General features: G+C 38.1%; 1 protein-coding gene across 1 annotated transcript; it reads left to right on the forward strand.

Moving 5' to 3' along the window:
• The first annotated feature begins 682 nt into the window (after window positions 1-682).
• On the forward strand, window positions 683-24,340 carry YWHAQ (tyrosine 3-monooxygenase/tryptophan 5-monooxygenase activation protein theta). The gene is made up of 5 exons (XM_026087829.1): window positions 683-1,092; window positions 17,527-17,650; window positions 20,611-20,774; window positions 21,133-21,228; window positions 22,312-24,340. Exons 1-5 carry the CDS (start codon window positions 799-801, stop codon window positions 22,369-22,371), a joined length of 738 nt encoding a protein of 245 aa, XP_025943614.1. The 5' UTR covers window positions 683-798; the 3' UTR covers window positions 22,372-24,340.
• The last annotated feature ends 279 nt before the right edge of the window (window positions 24,341-24,619 follow it).

Genomic DNA, 24,619 nt, shown 5'->3' on the forward strand with positions numbered 1-24,619 from the left:
CAGGTCCCTCGGCCTCCCCGCCCCGCGGGTCTCCCCGAGCGGAGCGCGGGAGCCGAAGGGAGACGGGTCTTCCCGCCGCGCTTCCCGGCCCGCGGCCGGGCCGACCTGGCGCCCCGTGCGTGTCCCGGGTCCTCCCTCGCTGTTCGCAGGTTTATTTTTAAACCTTTGCGTTCCCAGGGGCGAGCTTATCGCGTGCGTTTATTTATTTATTGCTGGTCCCAGTCTCTTGTAATGGCTTTGGCATACCCCGTCCTTTTTCAGCACTCACCTGCAGGGCGGATGGTGTGCTGAGGATGGACTTTGGGTGACTAGGTATCTTTCTCCAGGCCCTTGTTAAGCAGCGTGTTAATATGTTCACTTGAGGCAAGGAAGGAAAGCAGGGTGAGGACAAAAAGACAGCTTTGAAAAGATAGCTATTTCCAGCACTTGATCTTTAGGCTGTTGTCCTTTGCATAGAGCTGAGTGTGCCTTCCCCAGTTCAGTTTCTAGGTTGTCATTTCTCTAGGGGTGGGCCCTTGAGACTATTGCCTCTCCCCCTAGCTCTACATGGAAGAGCAGGATGCTGCCAGTCCTTCGATCCAGGAGATGCCCCTGGAGATGGGGAAGAAGAGACAAGACTCAATACAGTCTTAGTTGTGAGGAGCAGCATAAGATCGTGTTCTGTATCACTTCGTCCCAGAGTCATGGTTACTGTCTTCTTTCTGGCAGGTTTTGAGGACGTTCTCTTCTTGACAGTGTGACATCCCCGGCTTCTCCTGCTTTTGCTACTATACTGCTCTCGCCCCTCTGCCAGTCACCATGGATAAGACCGAGTTGATCCAGAAAGCCAAGCTGGCTGAGCAAGCTGAGCGCTATGATGATATGGCCACCTGCATGAAGGCAGTAACCGAGCAAGGTGCTGAGCTGTCCAATGAGGAGCGCAATCTGCTCTCAGTGGCCTACAAGAACGTAGTGGGGGGGCGGCGCTCTGCCTGGAGGGTCATCTCTAGCATTGAGCAGAAGACAGACACCAGTGACAAGAAGATGCAGCTTATCAAGGACTATCGGGAGAAGGTGGAGTCGGAGCTCAGGTCCATCTGCACCACGGTGCTGGTGAGTAGGGATTTTTCTTCTTTTCTTTGAGAGAAACAAAGTATTCATGTATGCTGCTGTACTGAGGAATAAGACTCTGAAGTTGGCTGAGGAATGTCATGTGCAATATAATGCTGGGTTAGAGGAAGTCAGTGCAGTAACTTCTGCAACTGTTGTGAGGATTAGTGTAAGGAGGAAGATCATGTGTGCTGTGCAGCACGTATAGAGGTATTTGAGATCCACATGCAGTATTGCTGTATGTAACTGTAGAGTTGCAGAGGATTTGGTCTCATGTCTGTTTGCACTGTGGTTAGTAAGGTTATCTCTTCATAAGATAAGCTGAAAAGAAAATAAAAAATCCTTTTTTCCTTCAGATCAGAGCTAGTAAATTGTTTAAAGCATTTAAAGTAACTGGGTGTGTGTTTCTTTCACTTAGTTTTTCTTGCAAAGAAAAAAATTCTCCAGAGGGCTTTAAAAGACATTTTGAGAATTTTCTTTATATATAAAAGTGTGAGTTTTATAAAGTAAAACATCTACAGATCTGTATTTCTATCTTCAGTGAAGAAATTGACTTTGTCATGTTCAAGTTGACTTTTCAGTGGATCTTTACAATGAAGTTGTGGTAGATATTGAATAATGTAAGACCAAGGTTTAAAGACTGACGTAACACACCTGAGAAGGCAAAGAAGCCCAGGAATACAGAATTTGCTTTATAAGCAGCAGGATTCCAGGTGCTATTGACAGTGAAGGTATACTGCACTGTGGTGGGGGCTGAATGTGTGTCGCCCTAGTCTACATGATCAGGGAGTTCTGGCTGCAGGAAGCTGGAAAGATGTAATGCACTAAGAATTGTGCAGCAAATTTTAGTGGCTTATTACACCTCAGAGAAGGGGGGGGGAACCTTTGGTATCTAGTATTGCAAACACAAGAACAGGAAGAAGCAAGTCTATAAGGAAATATTCATTTCTTGATGTAAGTGAATCCTGAATTAGATTAGGAGACCTGAATTTAAAGCTGGTTTGTTTGGAAGTAACTGAATTTGCTTCTTGATTCTGGCTTATATACAAAGGGGTGGTACTTCTTGGTTGTGTTGAAAATACTTATATGCTGCTATCTGAAATTGTTTTCTAACTAAGTCAAAATGAGTTATCTTTGCTTCAAAATCATTTGGAAATTTATTAGCTTAATGAATCAGCAAGGTTGGTTCCTTTCCTCAGTACTTTTAAAAGAGTCCATGTCTTTCAAAGAAGCTGTTTCTACAGTTACAGATACAGGTAAAAACTGCAAAAAAATCAGCTTTTTGAGAGTAATGTGACTTGTGTAGGGCACTGATTCTTCTTTCCTGTGACAAGAGTTTTACTATAATTAGTACTGTAGTGCTAATATTTATGCTCCTATCGCTCTTCTCAACCTCCTTTGTTTGGTGTTCCAGTTTGGGAGCTAGCATCTTGATTTATACATGAAGCTTATTATTTATATTTCTTAAAATCTCCCTCTTTCCTTCTACCAAAAGTAGTTTGTAAGAGGAGGTTTTGGACAAAACCTTGCACTGGTTGCTGCGCTGTCTTAACAAGGATCTTTCTCCTCCTATAAGGAGGTTGAGTGTCTTTGAAATGGAATGATAAAGGTAGCAAGCCATTTCATGCAGTGTCCGTATTGAAATTATTCCAGTTGTATCAAATGGTGGACAGCAGGTAGTTTAGTAGCTGCACTAACACAAACCTTTAATGTAGGGAAAGAAAGCTTTTTCTTTTACTAGCTGAGCTCTTCCCTGCATTCTAGTCTTTTTGCTCTGTTCTCAGCTGTGGCCTGGTTGGCACCTCTCTGCTTTTTCTCCCCTGGAAGACTGCAGGAAGTAGTGAAGACAGAAACCTACAAGCAGGCATGCTTTTCTTGTTCTACCCTGCTGGCCAAGATATGCCTCCCTTTGGGAGGAGGAGATGTATCTGCTGCCAGCCTTCGTATTTTTACTTTTCCTTTGAGTGCCATGTGCAGTTACCCTTTTTTCCCTTTCCTCCTTCATCTACCACTCCTGTGATCTGTGAGTCGGCAACAGTGAGACTGAAACTCACAATGGGCAGGCACTACAAAGTATCAGTTTCCTAAAGCTCAGCCACAAAGTGTTTTTGAGTCCTTCCTCTTGGAATTATAACTTCATGTTTAGTAATACTATAGAAACTGCTTTAAGCTCTTCTGAGTTGAATCTCAAACATATTTTTTTAATTCTAGGAAGACAGCTAAACTGAAACAACTGCTGGCAAGTAGTGCGGAAAGGTTGCTTGTCATCTGGAGTATATGGATTTAGCGAGGGTGGATGTGTTGGGTGGAGTGTGACTGCTGTTAGTCATACTACTAACAGTTTTTTCAAAAGGTTTTTTCATCACTGCTGCAACACAGCTTTTTAAAGAGAAATGTATCTGCTGTTCTAGATACCTTTATTTAAAAATACTTTTACCAGTATTACAAAATACTGCCAATGGTTAATTGAATTGCAGTTACTTTTTTTTTTCCCCTGTAAAGAATGCCCCAAGCCAATTAGGTAAGCTATTATTTTTAGGCCATGGCTTGATAAGGAACTTAGATTTCATCACCACTAAAATACTAACATTCAAAATTATGTTGATGACCTGCTTTAATTGATATATGTAACTCTTGCTAATTATTTAATTAATGCACAAACACTGTCGGTGGTCACAGTAAGATACTATTCCATCTCATGCCAAGCAGTGAAGACATTTGTTTTAATTGTCTAAATTGCATGTAGGAGTAGATGTGATCTGAACCCTTCTTAACTGTTAATTGTATGACTGGTCTTTCAGGTGAGAGTGACTCTTTAATGAAGGAATTATGACTTTTTCAAACAACTCATGGCTGCCATGAGTTTTTAATTTGAGGGAGGTGCACTAGCAGGTTTTACCAAAAAATTAGTCAATCAATATAGGAATTTTGGTAATCTAAAGTAGAGAATTAATGTTGAATCTTCCCTTGTGAAGAATAGTCCAAACTGTTCTTGAAACTCTCCTATCCCTGAATAAAGAAATAGGCTGGAGACTTGACTGTTTTTTAAAGTTGAGCTATGTGTTTTTGTTTTTGTTTTTTTTTTCCAGATACTCTCTGAGCACTAAGTTCATGTTTCTTGATAGTCTCTGAGTGATTTCAAGACAGGCTTAGTACATAATGTAGAAAGGAATGGTGCAGGAACAACTTTCACATCATTGGGGAAATAATGTACTAAACTTTGAACACGGAATACACAAAATAAGATCTTATGTACCATGTTGTTTAATGGCTTCAGGCTTTCAGAGAAGGTAGCRTGTATTCTTTGAAGTGGAACTTCTCTGGGGCAGCAGATGAAACTGGTTTGCTGAGAGCCTTAGTCCCTTTGTATATCAATACCCCATATCACATTCAGGCTCCTTCATTCTTCAGGGAGAACAGGTGTAAAGGAAAAGGAGGAGAAGGAACCCCAAACCCTTGACTGGAAGCAGTTTCTCACCCCACCTGTAACTTGCAGATTTTTCTTCATTTGTATTTGGTAGCGCACTGCATGTGGTCAGTTGCTAGGGCCTGATGTTGAGCTCTAGATAGAGCTCAATGTTGCATAGAGCAATAGAGACAAGATTTGATGACTACTAGTTTATAGTTTAAAACTTGAGGAAAATGCACTGACTACAATTGTTAATGCTTGAAAACAACTGCACCTTGATGATTACTTATTCTCCTATGTCTCTAGCCAAAATTTTAGAGATCATTTTAATCTGTTTTTAACTTATCTTCACAGAAGAGTTACATACATGAGAGTTTTCAGCTGTGCCACCATCTGTTTTTTGCATTGTAAAACTGTTTGTAGAGGACATTGTACTGTCAGGCCCAAACTGGCTAGGATTTCTAAAAATGAGCAAAGCCATCATGAACTCTAGTGATGGACCAACAATAACATCACTTGGGTTTTTTTGTTTTGTTTTGGTTTTTTTGGCACCCTGTAGCAATCTCTGCAACAAAACAGCCTTGATCTGTAAGATGTATCTTATTTCAATTTTTACTGTCATAAGGTTGAGAGGATGCTTGTAAATGTTTGATCTTCTGTGAGATTGCAGTGTTAATTGTTGAAAGCATATATGAGTGCGTTGCTCTTGCCAGCTTCCTTTTCCTTCCTTCCTTCCTTCCTTCTCCCCCCTCAAAGTTGCAATACTGTTGCTACTTCTGCTTTGTAATTAAGAAACAATAAATGCTAATAGAAATAAAGGTAAAAATCTCTTATGTCCACTTCTGATTTTGTCCATTTTCTAGATCTACTTCTTAAGTTAATCACTAGAAAAAACATACTGGAAGGTAACTTAAAAAGCAGCTTTTTTTTTCCTTTTTTTAAACAGTGCAAGTTAACAGCTTCATTCAAAATGAAGCTGGTGTTGTTTTTGCAGCAGCAAATAGATTCCTCAAGTCAATTAAAGTACCTGATGTCAGATAACGAATAAGCTTTGAACATGACTTTGTTTTTCATTACTATTATCTTTGGCCTGCAGTAAAGTGAAATCTTAGTTTTTATTTTGCAAAACTGGTAGATTCAGTAAGTATCAGCTTGATGCTGCTAATTATATGAACAATTTAGTAGTGAGTGTTTTGTTTTATGGATCCTTTTTCTTTGTTGCTTTCCTACTTTCAGTGAACTGCCAGAGTTTATACTGAAAGATGTGATATTATAGAGGCTAAGCTTTGGCACCTGATTAAAAGGATATTATAGTCTTTTGACATTGGAGAATATGTAGGATACAGTTTTATTCTGAAGAACAGGCATGCTAAACACTTGAGGTTAATATTACTGTTGAGCTTGAATTAGTTGTCTTGACAGTGACTGGGGCAGTGTCTCAAATATTTCTTTGCTTTTTACAGGCTAAAGCAAATGCTGTTTACTCATCCATTTTAAATAACTGACTAAAAGGACTAGCTACTTCATGGCTTAAAGCCAGACTTTAGGTTGGGCGTGTAACTTTTTGGCAGATCCAGAATCATGGAGTGGATGTTAAATGAACATTTTAATTTGGAATAACTGTCTTAGTTGGAGGGTAATGTGTTTGTGGAGGGAAGAGGTGATAAGAATTGTGAAACTTGATGAGTGAATCCTTTCTATTCTAATAAGCTCAGATCATGAATTTTAGTTTCAAATTTGTTTTAAGCTTAACTTATTCATATTAGAGCCTGCTGTTATGGCTGGGGTTTTTTGTTTGCTGCTTTTTCTTTTTTCTGGATTTCATTGGAATCCTCTGAATCCTCTTATGTTTTACCAGTAGTTAATTTTGTCCAAGTTGAGGTTAACTGGGCATAATCAGAAAATTAGGAATTGTTTCTGTGAACTCTTTCTCTCTGATGGAGACAAATAGGTAGATGACATACCAGAGCAAAACTAGACTGTTGCTGCTAGAGTACTATGCTTTTCTGCAAGAAAAACTGAATCCTTTTCTAAGAAAGGACTGATACTTGCAAAAACAAAGTCTAAAATGCACTGGGGTTCTCTCAGGGGCCAAAAGCTGTTAGAGCCCAACTGAAAATAATCCAAGGAATTCTTATAGTAGCTGAGACCTACATCAAATGCAGTCATCAGTTTGCAGACCCCAAACTGGATGACTGGATACTGAATTTCTAAAACATACAAGCCAACTAGTGGAAGACGGAGGATAAATCAGTGCAAGGTATTATGTCTCAGGTTCTGCAAACTTGTCTTTGATATTTGCGTGTGCAGTGTCATTTCCTTTTTCAGAGGCTACTGGAGTGAGGTTAGATCATTGATTTGATTTGTGTGGATGTCTGAATCTAAGGTAAAGCTGAAGTGGAGAACAGAGTTACTTTATGTCTGTGGAAAGCAGAAAAGGCAGATCAATGACTTGCCTATTTTTAAAAGTTTAAGAAATGGTCACCAAAGGATTCCACTTTTGCAAATTCATAGCTCCTAACAGCTCTCTTGAAGACCTGTCCTGAATGTTAGCACCCTATGCAAAGCAGGGTGTGGAGTAACTGAAAATAGGAGATAATACTAATGCAGGTGACCAGCTGTTGAGAACAATGGTATAGCCAAAGCCTCACCTACTTCCTGGAATCATTGCAATGTTAAATCCATTTTTCTAACAAGATTAAAATATAGATTAACCAGCACGATTGTAGGAAAGGCTATTAAAACTTTGTACTATAGCTCAGTCCACTTTTACATCTAGAATTATTAAATTTCTGAGAGGAAACTTCCTGCTTTGGTGGCCTTGAGACAAGTAGGATATGCTCAGCAGTTAGTACAGGGCACTGAAAACACAAATTCTATTTTTCTGTTAATGCAGCAAAATTTTTTTTAACAGATCTTGTAAGTCTCTTGTGCTTACCTGCTGGATGGTCATTTTGAAGGAATTTTCCTGAATTAGATACTAATACAATAGATGCCTTTTTAAAGTAAAAAGTGGAAGGCTATATATCAAAGAAATAAAACTTGAAGGGGAGGGGACACAGTAGAGCTGAAGGTTGCTAGTAGTTGACTTCTGTATGAAGACACATTGGAATTGTTTGGCACATTATTAAAGTGATAGATTATGCCAATTTCTATATGGGAACAGAAGCATGGAATTCTTTTGGTACTGGGGAATACCATCTTTTCAGAGGAAGGTAGTGAGAAAACACTGAGGGGAGGAAGTGCATGGATGTGCTTTCTTCATAGTGTTTGCTAGGTGGAGGTGTTCCATTGGTATTTTCAAATCCTTCCCCTTCTTTAGTCTAATGCTTGGTCTTTGAGAATGATGGGCCTGCTGCCCCCGGATAGTAGCTTGTGTGTTTAAATACTTTTGTTCTTAGCAGCAGCAAATTTGAAGTTAATTTTATCAGAGACTTGCTAGGTAGAGTAAATAAGAATGTTCTTGAACAGTGTGTTTGTAGCGTTTATTTTGTGTAGCTCTGAGTTTATTGGTCTGATGTTTTCAGGTTCTTCATCCTCTCTGTTTCCCAGGAAGCTGGGACCAGTATCAGAATGCTCCAGCTGAGCATAACACTGACTATCAAGCTTGAATTATTATTCAGATGTTCAGAGTGAATTAGCAAATTACATGTGAGCTGGGCACTTAGCCATATCAGTTACTAAAAATAATTTACTTTAAATGCTCAGTTTCATATACTGTTTCTCCCCATCCACCAGAATTTATTAGGTGTAATGACCAATGGACTATAAAGTCCTGAATTAGCTGTGATCTCACTTGTGCCTTTCTCTTAATTTATTAAAGGAAGACGTGTTTGATTTATCAGCCTCTAACATTGATAAGGGTTTATTCCTTGATCTAGCAATCTTTATTCTGATGTTTAATTTGTACAGTCCAGCCACTGAAGCAGTTGGCTATAACAGCCATGTTCAACTCCGTAAACAGAAAACTCTCAATTTGCTGTGATATTAAATTTTCTAAATACATTACATACAGTCTTATCAGACTGACACCCTCATATTTCCTGGCTAAAAAAAACTTTTTCAGGAAATTCTGTTCTGATGTGGAATGCATTTTGCAGAATTCTTGTACGCAGACATTGTTTTAAGTAGAAATATGTAGGCAGAACCTTAGCAAGATCAAGGTTCACTTTCTATGAGAAATTGTTATAACAGATGATCTTGAAATGTTGACTTTTAGCTTTTGTAACTCTTTGTAATGTTAATCTTCATAGTTGAGGCTTCTTCAGTTTAGGGAGCAATAAATTACTGCCACACTCTTAAAATACTGAATGAAATAATGTATTTTTGGACTTCCTTCAAGTTAATGTGAAATTGAGCAATACAAAAGGCTCTTCCAAAACTTTTGACTCCACCAGCTGCACCACATGACTTAGGGGAAGTACATCTAAAGTTCACTATTTTTCTGGATTTTGATGACAACAAGCTTCTAATCTGTGTTTTCCAAAGGGAGAGCAGAACTGAAGCAAGTAAAACTCTTAGACAAGTACCCTACATGGTTTATTTGTTATCATAAAAGGCTGTCTTTAAAAATAAGTTACTTACATGGTTTGAAGTTGCATTTGTGTAGTTCCCATGTACTGCAGTTCCTTTTTGAGTGCAGCTGGTCTAAATATATAATACAGAAATATTTTTAAAATTCAAACTTGTATTTTTTGGTTGATTTCATCATATTATGGAAGATCACCAATGGAGGACACCGGAAGAAAACTTCTAGACATATCAGGATTCTGAAGAGAAGGTTTTGATGTCAATAATATGTATTTACTAAGGGGAGAATAATATTTCAAGTATTTTAAGGAATCAGAAATATGGAAAATATGATCATGGAAGAATGTTAGAATCAATTTGAGATAAATCTGATACCAAGAAAAATCTCCTGAAAGCTTTTGGCTGCTTTGTACAGCCATTACTTCAGTGAAAACTATACTTATTGAAAAAGAGGATGACATTTTTTTTGAAGACTCATTTCTACATTTGGCACGGGGAAACTGGAAAACTTCAGGCCTCTTCCATTAAAAACTTGAATAATTCTTTGACTTTCACTGGATTGTTGGTTTTGTCTGATGAAAATCTACAGAAAGAAGAACTCGCATTTCCACACACTTCTATTTCCTGGCTTACATAGTTCTCTGAGGACCACAGAACTTTCGAACTTCTTGTTTTAAGAGAAATATAAGCAGTGAATATCAATTCTAGATTAAATTAATCTCAACCCCAGGTGGGAATAGTGTGGGCAGACATACTGCAGCTGAAGCTTCCAATGCATCTGTTAAGTGGGATTCCAGATACTTCATTCAGGGCCAATCCTAAATATTGACTGCCAGTTTTTTAAAACTATGTAGACAAATATTCAGAACCAAATGAAAAAGACAAATTAGGTCACCTTCTTCTCTATGCCAGGTATGTTTGTCTCTGCCAGGTATGTTTGTCAGTGCTTTGTCAGGTCGTCTTAAGCTACTGTAAGGCCATGCCATTATTGGAAAGATGGATATTTATTTTACCCAATATATAACTGAAATACTAATGTCTTAAGAGAGCTATATGAAAAATAGGAATTATTGTTCTCCCAAAAGGAGTTGATGCACAGAGCTTGAATCAAGAAGGATGAAGAGCTTACCTCTGCTGAATTACATTATTGAAAGTAAAGTGATCTTACTGTTGCAGCAGGGGACTCTCCCTTTCCTGTCAAGAAAACAACTGCTGAATGTTAAAACACGCCTAGGTTGCAGTGAGTCATACTTGTGGAGTTTGGAATGACTAATTTAGACTTGAAATAGTCAAAAAGTCTTAATACCAATTTACTAGATGGTTAAAATAGGCAAGCATTTGTCAGTACAAGAATTTTTGAAAGGTATGATCACCTGTGCTGTCAAACAACTTGGCAAACCTATACATTAAGACTGTTTAAAATCACATTTAACAGTAATATTAAGGGAACGCACTGGTCTGAGCTGTCTTGCCMCCTTTTTTTAGCTTTACTTTTTGACTGCAGTTGGTGGAAACCAGTTCTTTGTATGTTACTTGTGACAGGGTTTTCTCATATTGGAGCTGGATAAACCTTCTGAAATACCTGAGGCTGAAGACTTTTCCCCCTCCTTAGAAGGGAAGATTTTAAGTGTTGTGCAACACTACATAAATTCAGCCTGGCCTGGAGTGTGCAAGTTTCCTGTGTTCTGTTCATAACGTGCCTGTTGGATCCAAGCTGAAATGGCAGACTGCTCATCTTCTAGATGAGACTGAATGTGACATTGAATCCATGTTCAGAGTGGTGGGTTAACTTGCTTTAAAAAAAAAAAAAAGGTGTCAACATGTACTCTCTGCATGTGTGTTATTTTTAAAGAACCTTGTCTCAAAATAGGTTTATTTCAAAATAGTTTCTTCACTTGCATGTGACCATTTGACTTCATGAGGTTTGGCCAAGAAGTATGCGTTATTACAGGCGAGTACAGCATTAAGTAATCAGTTACTTGCTGTCACCCATTTAACATCTGTTCTGGTGGCCAACTTCAGCACTCCCTTAAAAAAGGAAAAAAGCTAAAAGCTCAAAATACAGAACATTCAGTGTCAGTTCAGGAAGGGCAGGAGTACCTAGAAAACAGTAATAAACCGAATCTAGTCTCTTCAAGACTTCTGAAAATCACTACTTGCTGAAATGGCATATTTTTGTTGCAGGTACAACAGTAAGCATTTGGGCAGCCAAGAACTTCTGAGCATTTGATTTAAAGTCCAAGTTGGTCTTTTAATACAGTATCAGTGAACTTTTTCCATCATGGGTGGGAGAGAAAAATACCAAACTTTGAATATTATATGCACTGATTTTGATTAGCTGCTGCTTGTCTCAAAGAGTATCTCTATTTGATTTTTCTTTCCTGAAGGTGCTTTTGTGTCATGTTAGTGAAAGCCTGACAGGATTTTGTCTTAAATTTCTAAAGCCTGCAAATATGAATTGCTTCTCACTCTTTTGAAGAGTAGCATGTTAAATCAAATGCCCAAGTGACTGGGGGGAGAGGAGGGCAAACTAAGTAGTTTTGAACAACTTAAGACTGAAGCAAGGTGCATGGGCCTTAATACTCAAGAATATTGCTAAAGCAGTCTGACTTGAAAAAACAAGCTTTAATTTATCTAAACTTTATTCACAATACCTCTGCACCAGGGATTTTGAACACCAGCATACTCCTTCTTGCTAAAGATCATAMAGCGACTTAAGCAGCTTATATTTACGGAAGTAGGGTTTTTTTAGTGCATTGCTGCTTATATAGTGACTATAACTTTGTTTTTATTTATGATGGAGCAAAAGTAAGGATGTATGTTACTAAGTTGGAAAGAAATACAAATGGCAATTTAGATCGGTCTTTTAATAGCATAAAATAACTTTAAGACCCAAACATGTAAGTACAGATACTGTAAATATTTTTGAGTTGGGAGTTTAGGTTACCACACTGAGAACTCTTTTTGGCAATACCTAGGCACATGATTATCTTTAGCCTGCTTTGAAAACTTGACCTTAAACTATTTGATAAGTAGATAATCTGCGTAGATGACCTGATTCATGTTCATCCTCTGGTGTTGAACTTCAAGTGTGAAACATATAGGTATTAGTTAATGGCATTGGAATGTATGCATAGATTATATCGATCTATTTGTTTTTCTTACTGAAGGTCAGTTCTGGATGCTGCAAGTGCAGAAGGTAGCTTGCAGGTCAATTACTACTCAAGAATATATTTTTTTAATCATTTTTTGATGTCAAGATTCTTTATAGCTTCATCTGTGGGAGGAGAGAACTGCACAAATCAGAGTGGTGGTGTTTTTCTGCCACTTGAACCTGCCACATTGTTAAATTGCGCAGAGGTATTTAGTGTATGTTATGGTTGAACTTGACCTCTCAATCAGGCTTGTCTTGATGCTGTGTGTGGTTTTTTTTGTTGCTTGTTTGTTTTTCAAATGGCAATCTTTAGAAGATGGAATTGCCCTAGAAACGGGTAACAAAGCCTGAATGTAGTGGGACTGGCGTATGAATTGCAGGGGATGTGTGTGTAAGGAAAGGCTGCCTGGCTGGCTGGATACACAACAAATAATTATGAAGGGATGTGTCTTCGGGGAGCTTCCTTGTTATCTGTATTGGGCACCTCAAGTGAAGATATGGCTGTTGTATTCCTTCAGGGCTTGCTTGCCATAAAGCTGAAATAACAAGGGAAGTGGTGAGAGCTGATGACTTAACCTGAATCAGAAATACTAAGTTTAATTCCCATTCTTTGATACTATGATTACATGTTAACCATTGTTACTACTTAAGCAGAGGGAAACAGATACTAAGGAAGGATGGTTTCTCATTTGGGAGAGAGTGAAAAGAGAACTGTAAAAGGATACAAAAAGGCAATTGAAATGTAATTTTCTCTTGGCATGTAAAGGAATAAGTCGGCCAATGAAGAAAATAATAAATCTCAGTTTTAATGGGGGAAGAAGTGGATTGCTGCCAGGCTCCTTACCTTCTGCTAGTGGCTCCTTCAGGCAGCTGCAGATCTGTTCCAGGGCCAGTAGCCCTTTGTTGCTGACATATCTTGAAAACAAAACAAAGAGGCAAAAAAAAAAAAAAACCTACCTCCCTTCTGGAGGAGGGGGAAGAATCTCATGTATGAGATTATGATGCTATTGGGAAGAAAAGATTGCTAGTGCACTGTGAAGATCGAAATGATACAAGTCAGCTGAGCAACATTAAAGCTGAGAAGTAGGGTGGGAGATCCCGTGACAGTAGAAGAGGACCAGCATGCCACTCAAAGGAATAACATCAGTATAGAGGAAACAACAGATACTAAGTACAAGTTGTAATAGTGCAAACATCTTCTAATGTAATCGTACCAGAACATGAAAGATCTAGTTTGAGAACAAAATTGTCTTGCTTTTTAATTCTGTTCTTCGTTCTGACAGTCACTCAGCAACAGAACAAACCAGTGACAAATCACTCAGATATCACTTGTGTTTTTTCATGGAAGTGTCTAATGCATATTTCCCTTTGTAGAGCAACTAATTGCTAGTTTTTCAGACCTTCGTTTAATAGGTGCTAAGAGCAATCACACTTCTTAATGATGATGGCAATTGTATTTTGATACATAACTCTCTCTGACCAAAGAAGCAATGAGCGTGTTTGCTTTATGTGAAAACAATTGACAGTCTTCCTTGTCAGAGAATCATACCTATGGCAATGCCTGATTCTCTTTATATAAATTTTATCATAAATTAATTTTGAGATGGATGAGGTCTCCTTCACTGTTCAGACTGCCTGTATTCATTTTACTTTTTATAAACTGATATTTAACATGAGGATTCATGACTGATTGCTGTCTGATGGAAAGATAGGCAAGCCGAAGTAGGGAAAGCCAGAGAACAGATGTAAGAAATCTTGAATTTTCTTGGCTATTATTGATTTGCAAGAGTGTAAAGTAAATTTAGCTTATTATGCATCTGTCTGCTCTTACTGCCTCACCAACACTTTCCCTCTATTAGAAGGAGGGTGAGATGCATTCCAAGAAATGATCATGTCTTGATGAATGGCTCACTAAGTGTACCGAATACCTTATAGATTTGAAAGGTAATGTCTGGATAGATAATTAATTAGCTTTAGTCCAAATATGCTTGCATTCTGTTCTATCCTATGTGATTCATAAGCAAGAAATCTTGTTCCATTTAAGGCCCTTAAACAAAAACAGATATGTAAAATGCAGAACAAGGATGTTCCACCCTAGTGGACCAAGGTGCAAGTCTCTCACTATGTGGTGTGGGAATGATTAAGAGGTCCTAGAGGAGATGTAACTGAGAGTGGAACTGCTGCCTGGACAGCTCAGCTTGTCCAAGTGAGCAGTGCCTAGGAAATAAAGCAGTGTACGTAGGCCACTCTTCCCTGCTTCAGCAATTGCAGCTCACTCCCAGCCTCCACTTTTTTCTGGAAGTTCCTCAGACCTCTGCACAAAAGTTTTCAAACTTAGAGTGCATGCAGCAGTTGCTGGATCCACTGATCTTCTGTATCCGCACAGAAGACTGTAGTACTATATGGATGCAGTGGGGCAGAGGCCATGGCAAAGTCCCCTCCTGCTCCTGGAAGTAGTGTGTGGCCTACCCTATCAGGAAAAAAAATGGACATCAGGGGTCTAAGGAAATTAAGCTTAGGGCTCTGCTTATATAATACACTCTAAAGCTCTCCTATGAACATCATTTAGTATATGCTCATTCCAGTGTGCTAGTTTTGGGGTGATAGGCGAGCCACATTAGTTGCCCATGGTACCCTTCTGTCTTTGGAGGTAGTTCTAGCAGTATTTTATAGTCAGATCAGTAGTGTTCTTTGCACTAAGCTTTCAATAAATCTTCATTTTTTTGGAAAGCATAAAAAAATGTTTGTTTGCTGCCTTGTATTGATATAACTGCAACATCTTGAAAAGCTTTATTTCAGTATTTTAAACAAAGTCAAAGATATGTTTTTTGTCAAATATGTGGTTTCAAATCCTGTACAGCGTATCCTTCTCAAGTGTCTGGTCAATGCTAATTAGATGGGCAGAGTCCGTGTCTTTCCCCCCACCCCCCCCAATCTGATCAAGCACATGGATAAATTGGATCTCTGCTGCTTGATGCACTCTCAACCTTATAAATAATGTCCTTTAGAGGCTGCTATCTTTGATCATAACTGATTTAAGGAACCTTGCTAAATATTGGTGTATTAAGCTTCAGCTTTCTTGTTTCTGGGAAGTATTTCTCTTTAAATCACATTTCTGTGTTAAACTTGAGGTTATTGCACTGCTGTCTCTGAGACTTTTGAAACTGTTTTGTGTGGTTTTGTGCTTTCATGGCTTGCGTTGGTATTTGCCTTTGTGGAGAAAAGCATCAAGAAAACATCTAGGCAGAGCCAAAACCTGCAGTTTCTCTCATTGCATAAACCTGTAGGGTGGGGAATAACTCATTCTAATATGTGAGTGACTCATGCAAAATAGAGTGTTCATATGGGATTGTCTTACCCATCTGCCTACTGCATCTTAATTCTTGTTTTGAAACATCTCATATTTTTGCTGCTTCTTCTGTAACACCAATGAGGTGTACTGTTCCATACATTTGCCCAAACCCTTGCATACTTCACTGCGTTAAACTATCATAAAAACTGACAACTTATTCCTATGCCATACTAGCCAGTGTCTAGTTCTTGGCAGTGTTGTTCTTGCACCACAGAAAGTCCTAAGAATGTCTGTTTCTGATTTGGTAAGTAGAAGGATATATCAGGCTTGGTATCATTTTACCCCTCCCTCTGCTTTCTAAGGTTGCAGTAAGAGCTCTCATAACTCTACAGTTTCTTAATGCTCTGGCATTGGGTGGGGGGGGAAATCTTTGAAGGGATATGTGTGATACTATATGTAATATTACATCCATGGTAAGCGCATTGTGTGGAAGCAAAAAGGCTTTCTCACCATATTGAAAGCACCCCACTACAAGCAGCAGTTTAAAATATTTACCAACACCTCAAAAATTGGCTTGGAAATAAGAAAGATCTTTAAGCTGGGTAGCTCTGTTACAGTCAATCCTTAAAGGAAGTAATAATGGCATGGCAGTAGACACTGGAAGTGGAAGGCTTGTTTATTTAAAAAAAAAAAAATTGCCTGGTTTTGATTATGGTGCTACAGTCATTMATTAAAATGCTGGAGGGGGGAGGGTTGCCCTAAAAGCTTACAGTTTCTTAAACTTAAATGTTTTCTTTGTAGCTGCTTTGTGAATTTGGCTATGTATTCCTGCAACAAAAATCTTACTGAACTAGCCACAGTTTGCAAGCATTGGAAACTGTCTTCTGTTTTTATGATCTTTTTATTTTCCAAGTAACTGAATACAGATCTTTATTGTTTAAATTCTTAGTGTAAAGATGCCCTGAGTATTGTGGGGCTTCCTTGAGCATATTGGAGCTTGCTTGCATCCCTTGTAAGTTCCAGAGAATGTCTCCTTTGTGGTGATGAGTTAGGTAAAGCCACTAGGGCAAGGGATAGGGAGGTCAGCTAGAAATTGCTCTTCTCCTCAGTTCTCTGAAGGTCCTGAGAACAAAATTATGCTTTGATTGGGAAAAATCCTTTGTCTTCTCTCCTTTTCCTTCAACTCTACCTTGTGGGGGCAACAATGGGCTTATTTTGGCCTTGGAGAGAGAGAGACACTTCTCATCTTGCTGGAGATTTGCAAACTTTTTCATGTCCCTCTGGCTATCAGGAAAGAGAGCTGTGAGCACAGGGAGCAGTGTCAGCAGCAGCTCAGGGTGGTGCTGGAGAGCACTGTATTGCTCTATTACTTCCTGGAAAATGGAGAAGCGAGGAATGCCTCCCTAGGATGCTAGAACATGTCTTAAGCTGCAGCCTTACAAAGATCTGGTAAAGGCAGAAGAGGCTAAGGCTGGAATGGGAATTCTGGTTACAGATTAGACAGGCTCAAATCCTTGGCTATCTCTGGTAAATGGGTTGGAGATTCTTTATCACAAGTCTAATGAATGCCATTTATACAAAATATAGCATAGTTATTTTTCCTTTTTATATGTGTGTGCAAAGTGAGAATGACTTATTCTTTAATAGCTCTGCAACTTCTTGCAGTATTTCTCTTTTCCAGTAAAATTACTCATTTGAAACTGTTTTTAAAATGACAAGTGCATACTCTGCAACAAAATTTGGTCCTGAAACTGTGTGCTAGTAAGTCTTTTTTGTCACTTTCTTTGTAGTCTGATCACATGATTGACTGAATCGATTTGAGACTACATCTTAATGTAGTCTTAATGTAGTCTCTAGCATTGTGCCTTTCTGCAGTTTGGGTTAAATGAGTATGCATCTATCTGAAATGCCCTTAAAACTGTGTTTTTTTTGTTTTTTTTTCTTAACTTGTAGCAAGCATTTGAGTCCATCAAAACTGACTGGAGAAAAGGGGAAAAATAGATTGAATTTTGCAATGTTATATGTGGAGCTGATGGCTTCTCTTTGTTTCAGGAGCTGTTGGACAAATATTTAATAGCTAATGCAACTAATCCAGAGAGCAAGGTATTCTACCTGAAGATGAAGGGAGACTACTTCCGATACCTTGCTGAAGTTGCCTGTGGTGATGACAGAAAACGTAAGTACCTTGAGATCTTCAGGTTTAGAATAGTTAATGGATTTTAGTTTTGAGCCATGGGAGAGGAGACAGTAAATGAAGCACACATGCCAATATCTTGCTCTGAATTAATATGGAAATAGCTACGGGGGAGAGACTGCTTTTTGGCTGGAAATCTCCAGTGTTCCTATAGACCAAGTATAAAATTCTGAGCAGACCTAAAGCATCATATACAGGGGAATTTTGACTGGTGTTCCTGCCATCTACCCTATACTTTTGGATAGTTGTCTGATAATGATTATTCAGAACTTTTGGAAAACATTTTTGCTAAGGGTCTGCTAACATATTTAAYGTTGTTTTCTTATGTTTCTTCAGTACAATAAGCTTAGTGAGGAAGAGAAAACAGATCTCCAACACTTCTATAGATTGACAGAACTCATTCATGGAGGAAATTTTAACCATTTAATTGTGAAGCAGACTTCACTGTAGTCAACTAAGATTACAAATAAGTAACAAAATTATTAATTCTGTACACTGTCAAAAAATTGAGCTGTAATCTAAAATTGTTGATGCTGATTGCCCTTTTGGACCTAGCAGACAAAGGCTTGGAAAGCTTTGTGGCTGATATGGTCACTTGATACTGGGTGTCCAAAAAATGTAGTTGGAACATGTGCTTAGGTGATCGTGAGTACTTCAGAAAGCTCTTCTGGGGAGGAGTCTAACCCTCTGTTCAGAGGATGTATTGAATTAAGCATTGGAACCATCTTGTAACATGCCCAGGCACTGTTGTGACATTAAAGTTTTGGTATGGCATAAGTTATTGATATCTTTCTATATAACTAACTAAGATTTACTCTTGGAGTGATGCYATGACACTGAAAGGAGGTGGACTGTTGGGATCTGGCAGAGCTCTGAAGTGACTGTCTCTGGCTTGGGCATGGTAGACATTTGATAGTGTTGGCTACTTAAACTGATTGATTTGCAAAGTGGGAAGACAGAACTGCTTATCACTTAAGCAAAGAGAAGATGAAAATATATAAAATAGAGTGAAAGTGTTTGCATTAATGAGTTGCATTCAGAAATTCTTAACCCTTGGCCTGATTTGGATGACAGCAACAATCGCCAACTTGGTTTTGGCTTATATTCCAAGTTATGTTTTTATCTCAAGTAACAGTTACAGTTTTGTGGGCTTGTCTAAACAAAGAAATGCCTGCTTAGCTTGGCTGAAAAGACTGTGCTTAAAGTGGTATGGATGCTTATTATCGGACAGGGGCTGATTGATGACCTTATTAGGTGGTTCTGGTGCTTTCCATTTGAAGAGTTTGTGTATCACCATGCAGACAATTCATGCTTGATTTTGCAAAGTTCTGGGAATCTTACTTGACTGTAGGACCTCACTAGACCTATACTCTCCCCCTTCCTATGCAGAGCTGCAAGATAGAACTTTACTACCCATGTCTATTTCTCTGTGCTGGTGCAGTTCATAATTTTACAGGCTGTTAAAAGCTTCAGTGGTAACATCTTCAAAGGCTTGCACATAATACCTATAGACATGACATATGCAAGCATGTGGTTCGGGGGCGGGGGGGTAGGGGGTAAAAGAACATCAGAGTCCCAAAAATGGGGCACCTCTGAATTGGAAATCCCAAGCTTAAGGTTATTGTTGCAACTTTCAGTCTCCTTCTGTGCATGTATTAAATTCTTTTGCTGTTAAGTTGTTATATGTTAACTCTTCCACAAGATTGTTATTACATCAGTGCCCAGAATTTAATAAGAAAATTACAGAAGCATATAAACAACTCTCCCTTAAATTCTTTAGGAATCTCTTTAAGTATTGAAGATATTCTGTGTGCTTTTTAAATCTCCTTTGTCTCTTATGTTTCTGGTACTAGAGCTGATGGTCATTCAGTTTTTCATAGATTGAGATAAACAGGCTTTTCTGATCTCCCACCACTAAGTACTTGTATGTTTTCTCTGCTTCAAATAAACTAGCTTAAAGCACATTAAATATTTTCTGCAGTTGCTAGCTTTGTCTTACTTTTTAACCTGCTTTTAACAAATTAAGAGTAGTCCATTAGCACTCGTTACACAGTAAATACTGGAAAACTTTAGGCTATGTTGTTGCTCTCTGAATATGTAAAGGATTTGTTTACCAAATTCTGCTTTTCTGGCATCTTCTAGAGCTATTATGGTATTAGTTCCCTCAGAAGAGAACTGAATTCTGAGCTCTAGGAACAGCTTTCCTTTTCCTGCAGTCTCCTCTGATTCAGCAGGCACCTTTAGGACTCCTATTGGTCCTGTGGTTGTCCTTGGGAGAGGAATCTTGAACAGACTGCATTTAGCACTCTTGAAGTGTCTACTTTGGCCTGGTAACTGCTTTTCTCTGTGATATTTCATATATTGTCCCAAATTTGTGCAGGACCTTGTTTTATTTTATCCTGCCCTCCTACTTCTCCATGGAAGCAGATTTTTAGTTTTTCAGGAACACCCAGTATATGCCTTCCAGGCTTCCTCAAAAAGAGATGAGGGCCCTGCAGACAGTAGCTGCCTTTACTACACAGACCTGATTCAAACCCAGGCAGGTCCATCCTCTGCAAGGAATCAAGCAGGACTTCCGTAGAAGAAAGTTGCACACAACCTCTTGTAAATAAAGACTGTGCTATATCAAAGTGCATATATTCAGAGGTTAAACTAAGATTGTAGAGTCAACTTTGATACTTGCCTTTATTAACTTCTCTGTCCTTATCATTGTGTTTCTCAAATACCTTTGTTTGCAGTAGCTTAGCTGCCCCCTGTGGTTTTTCACTGTAGCAGCCCTATTTAAAATGGGTTTAAGATCATAATCTTAAATGCAGTGTTTTGCTAAGGGCAGGCTTAAACAGTGGACTGTTCAGTCCCCTGTTAGGGGAATATTTTAGTCATATTTAAAAAATAAATAAAATAACCCCACCTAATGTTGAAACACTTCTCATTCTTAACAGAAACAATAGAAAACTCACAGGGAGCTTATCAGGAGGCATTTGATATCAGCAAGAAGGAGATGCAACCAACACATCCAATTCGCTTGGGTCTAGCTCTTAACTTCTCTGTATTTTACTATGAGATTCTCAACAACCCGGAGCTTGCCTGCACACTGGCAAAGACAGTAAGTTGTATTTTCTTCTGTATGCCTGTAGGGACAGTAGAAGAGTTTATATTTAAAAACTAATCTAAATGATTATTTCCCAGAGTTTGTGCAGGAATATCCTACTTAATGTATCTGGCTTCCAAGTTCATAGTGTAATTAAAGGAAAACAAGCAGACTGTATTTACAGTGTGCCTTAAGTTTTCAGCAACACTGAAAGCTTTTGCTGCTTTTCATACTTCTCTTTCAAGTAGAGCAAGTCAGCTGACTAACTTCTTATATTGCTTTTTGTTTTAAGGCTACCTATACAAATAAGGTTAACTTCCTGTTGCTTAATGATCACTCAATAGAAAGACTAAAGATGGCTTAATTATTCTAGGCATTCGATGAGGCTATTGCAGAACTCGATACACTGAACGAAGACTCATACAAAGACAGTACTCTCATCATGCAGTTGCTTAGAGACAACCTAACAGTAAGTTGCTTTTTTTAATGTATATTATTTAGCCCATGTCTGTAACCATATAATGGCTATAGTTCGACCAAATTTGTGATGAAATGAAACACACTGTTTCACTCTAGCACAAAAGATAGTGCTGATTAGGGCTGTTTACTCTACTGTAACTTGTATAAAAATTTCTGTTCAAATTTTTCATAACTTACTTTGAACATAGTCTTCAGCAGCTTCATACTGCATAATCTAGAATAACAGCTTGGATAGTTAATATTCTGTATTGCTTGCTGACCTTGCAGTGAAGATGGAGAAAGTGCATTCAGTTAATTTTACATGCAAGATAAGCCAAGGAGTTTGCAAATAATAGTCCATGATCTGTCAGAAATCCTTACTAAAACGTTGTTCTGTGTACTGCCTCAGAGACAAAATATCTTTGTGTATCCAGTGCAGCTTGCTTTATTTCCAATGGAAAAAAACACACACACACACATGAAATTTCAATGTATTAAGGTTGCAGTTGGATACAATGAGTTGATGCTTGTGTGTATTATAATAATTAATTGTTTTGGAAGGGAAGTGCCTAATGGGACTACTAATTCTATTTGTATGGAATATCTTACCTATGAATATTTCCTGCACTTAATTACAGCAATATTTCTCATTTTGCAGTACCTCTTGAGTAGATATGTCTTTATTAGCACTGCAAAATGCTTAGCTTCAGTAACCAAAGTGGTWATCTTTACTTTTAGGATCCAGACCTCTGCTTTTGAGATTAGTGTTATTCATGAAGCTATCAATCAGACTTGTTGAATGACTGAATATCAATGAAATAGCTGACTACTAAGCACAGAAGTCTGAACTTGCATAGAACACTGTCTGCTCTGCGTTTAATACCTGAGGTGCAAAGCTGGCTGTGCCCATGCATGGAGAAATCTCTCTAATTACAACTGCCAGGGCAAGTACTGGAAGCCAGGGTTGTACAGCTCCAGTGCCTCAGTAGTTTTTACAGTTCCTTGCATCTACTTCTTTATTATCAAGAGTTGCCCCTTTTTGGAAGTAAAGAAGCATTTCTTAATGTTGACACTATTTTTCTTTTCTTTCTAGTTATGGACATCAGACAGTGCAGGAGAAGAATGTGATGCTGCAGAAGGTGCAGAAAACTAAACTGCACATGGGGTGTCATTCTCCCTTTCCTTCTCAAGAAACCTTTTTACACGTCTCCATTCCTTATAGCTCCACTTGGATTTCCTATAGCAAAGAAAACCCATCCATGTGTATGGAAATCAATTTATAGTCTTTTCACACTGCAGCTTTGGGAAAACTCCATTCCTTGATTTGTGTTTGTCCTGGCCTTCCTGGTGTGCGGTTACTGCTGTAGAAAAGTATTAATAGCTTCATTTCATATAAACATAAGTAACTTCCAAACACTTATGTAGCGGACTAAAGTGTACCTGGTATTTAAAAACAAATCTGAACCAGTTCCTGCCAGTTGACTGTGTTTTTTGTATTACAGTAAAGATATGAAAATGTAGTTAATTGCAACTAAAGAGTGTTCCACATAGCTTTTAATTCTCCACATTCCCTTCTTATTCTGCAGGGTTTCCTTTCCATAATTGACTTTCACATGCTACTGTGTATTCTTTTCAGTAGGGATATGGAAGTATTGAGCCAGATAAAGTTTAGCATTTCTAGTTTGAAAATTTACAAATTGAGTTGCTTCCTGTATAATGTAATACAGGAGCATGTGTGTTTGAAAACAGGGGCTACTCTTACTCTTAAGTTGCTGCTGTTTAAGTTGATATCCCCTCCCAATAAAAGTTCACTTACACTCCTGCCTTTGTAGTTCTGGTATTCACTTTACTATGTATTAGAAGCAGCATGTTACTGCCAGAGTACAGGCAGTGCTTTTTGGCAGACTAAAGTGCATGTCATTTCTTAATACACTGGAATGGGAAAACCAATTGAAGTTCACATGTCCAAGTATAAAATTTAGTACTTTTCCATGCAGGTTTGTGCACATGTGAGAAGGTGTCAAGTTTGTCCAGTGATTGTTATTTAGAGAGTTTGGACCACTATTGTGTGTTGCTAATCATTGATTGTAGTCCCAAAAAAGCCTTGTGAAAATGTTATGCCCTCTGTAACAGCAAAGTAACATTAAATAAAATTACATTTTATAAACCACTTACTGTTGACTTGTAACAATTCCATGCAATTGCTTAAGGGCTAAACTTAATCTTGTGCTAGAAGTGTCTTTCTCAAATTTAGTGCACACTTTTTAAAGTCTGCTCTTAAATGAACTCAATTCATATTAAATAATGTGCATTTTATTAAAATATCATGGATAACATTTTGTAGTGTAACCTGACATGTGGACTTCTCAGTAACTAAATCTACTTGAGCTAATAGCTTCATCTTACTAATGACCTAAGAAAAAATAGCTAATTTTTTGATGTTCTTCCACAGCTTGCAAATCTTCTCACCTAAATTATGCATTTTATGCAGTCTCGTGAAATTCTCTGATCTATCCTCCCATGTGTTTTTCACTGATGGGCATCATTTTTTTTATTACAGTATTCCAGATACACTTTTAGAAATGCAGAGGAAGTCTTTCTGCTCTAGAATGTTAGTCTGTGTGCTGCCACATCATAATCTGCTTTTTGTTGTTCATAGACTGCTTCTAGTATAACTGTTTCCCTGATTTTTTTGAGCTTTTTTGTAATAATACATTGCTATGCATTTTTTTTCCCCTCCTAGATCATTTAAAAGTTTTTTCCTAAACCTCTACCTCTTAGTTCCCCATGTTGGTGGGTTTTGAAAATATTTAACTCCTATTAGTGTCCTGGCTAGACGGGATATGACATTATGAAAAGGGACATATTGCTAGTCCTTGTAGACTTCTGATGGTACATCTTCCACCTAGATCAATATGCTTTTTTTCTTCATTCTTTAAGAGTGTGCACAATGAGTATTCCTACAATAAAACTGTTTGGAAAATATGCTTCAATTGACATGCATTGCTGTTTAAAAACAAAGAAGAATAATTGTATCAATTCCGTTCTCTTCATGTGGTCACTTTGAAATGCTGTCAAAGTATTGTGTGGCAGGATTCTACATAAACTCATATGCTTCTTAATTTGTGTTTTGGTTTCATAATTTCTTCCCCTCCCCCCCATGCATTTTCTACTGATTATTAATTTGTTTCATAAAGATTTTCAATCCTAAGTGCTTTCATTCTCCAGTTAATGTTTCAGTACTGACATGTTAGGAATCAGCTTTATCTCCTCACTTACGAGTTGCTTTCTTTGTTCTCTTCCATAATGCTTTCTTAGGGCGCACTGCATTGTCAACTGACGTTTTTCTTGTTTCCTTCCTTCTCCCATTTTATCAAGAGACTGTTCTGGTTCAGAAAACA

Source organism: Apteryx rowi, unplaced genomic scaffold, assembly GCF_003343035.1.
Source record: "Apteryx rowi isolate R43461 unplaced genomic scaffold, aptRow1 scaffold_738, whole genome shotgun sequence".
Taxonomy (NCBI): Eukaryota; Metazoa; Chordata; class Aves; order Apterygiformes; family Apterygidae; genus Apteryx; species Apteryx rowi.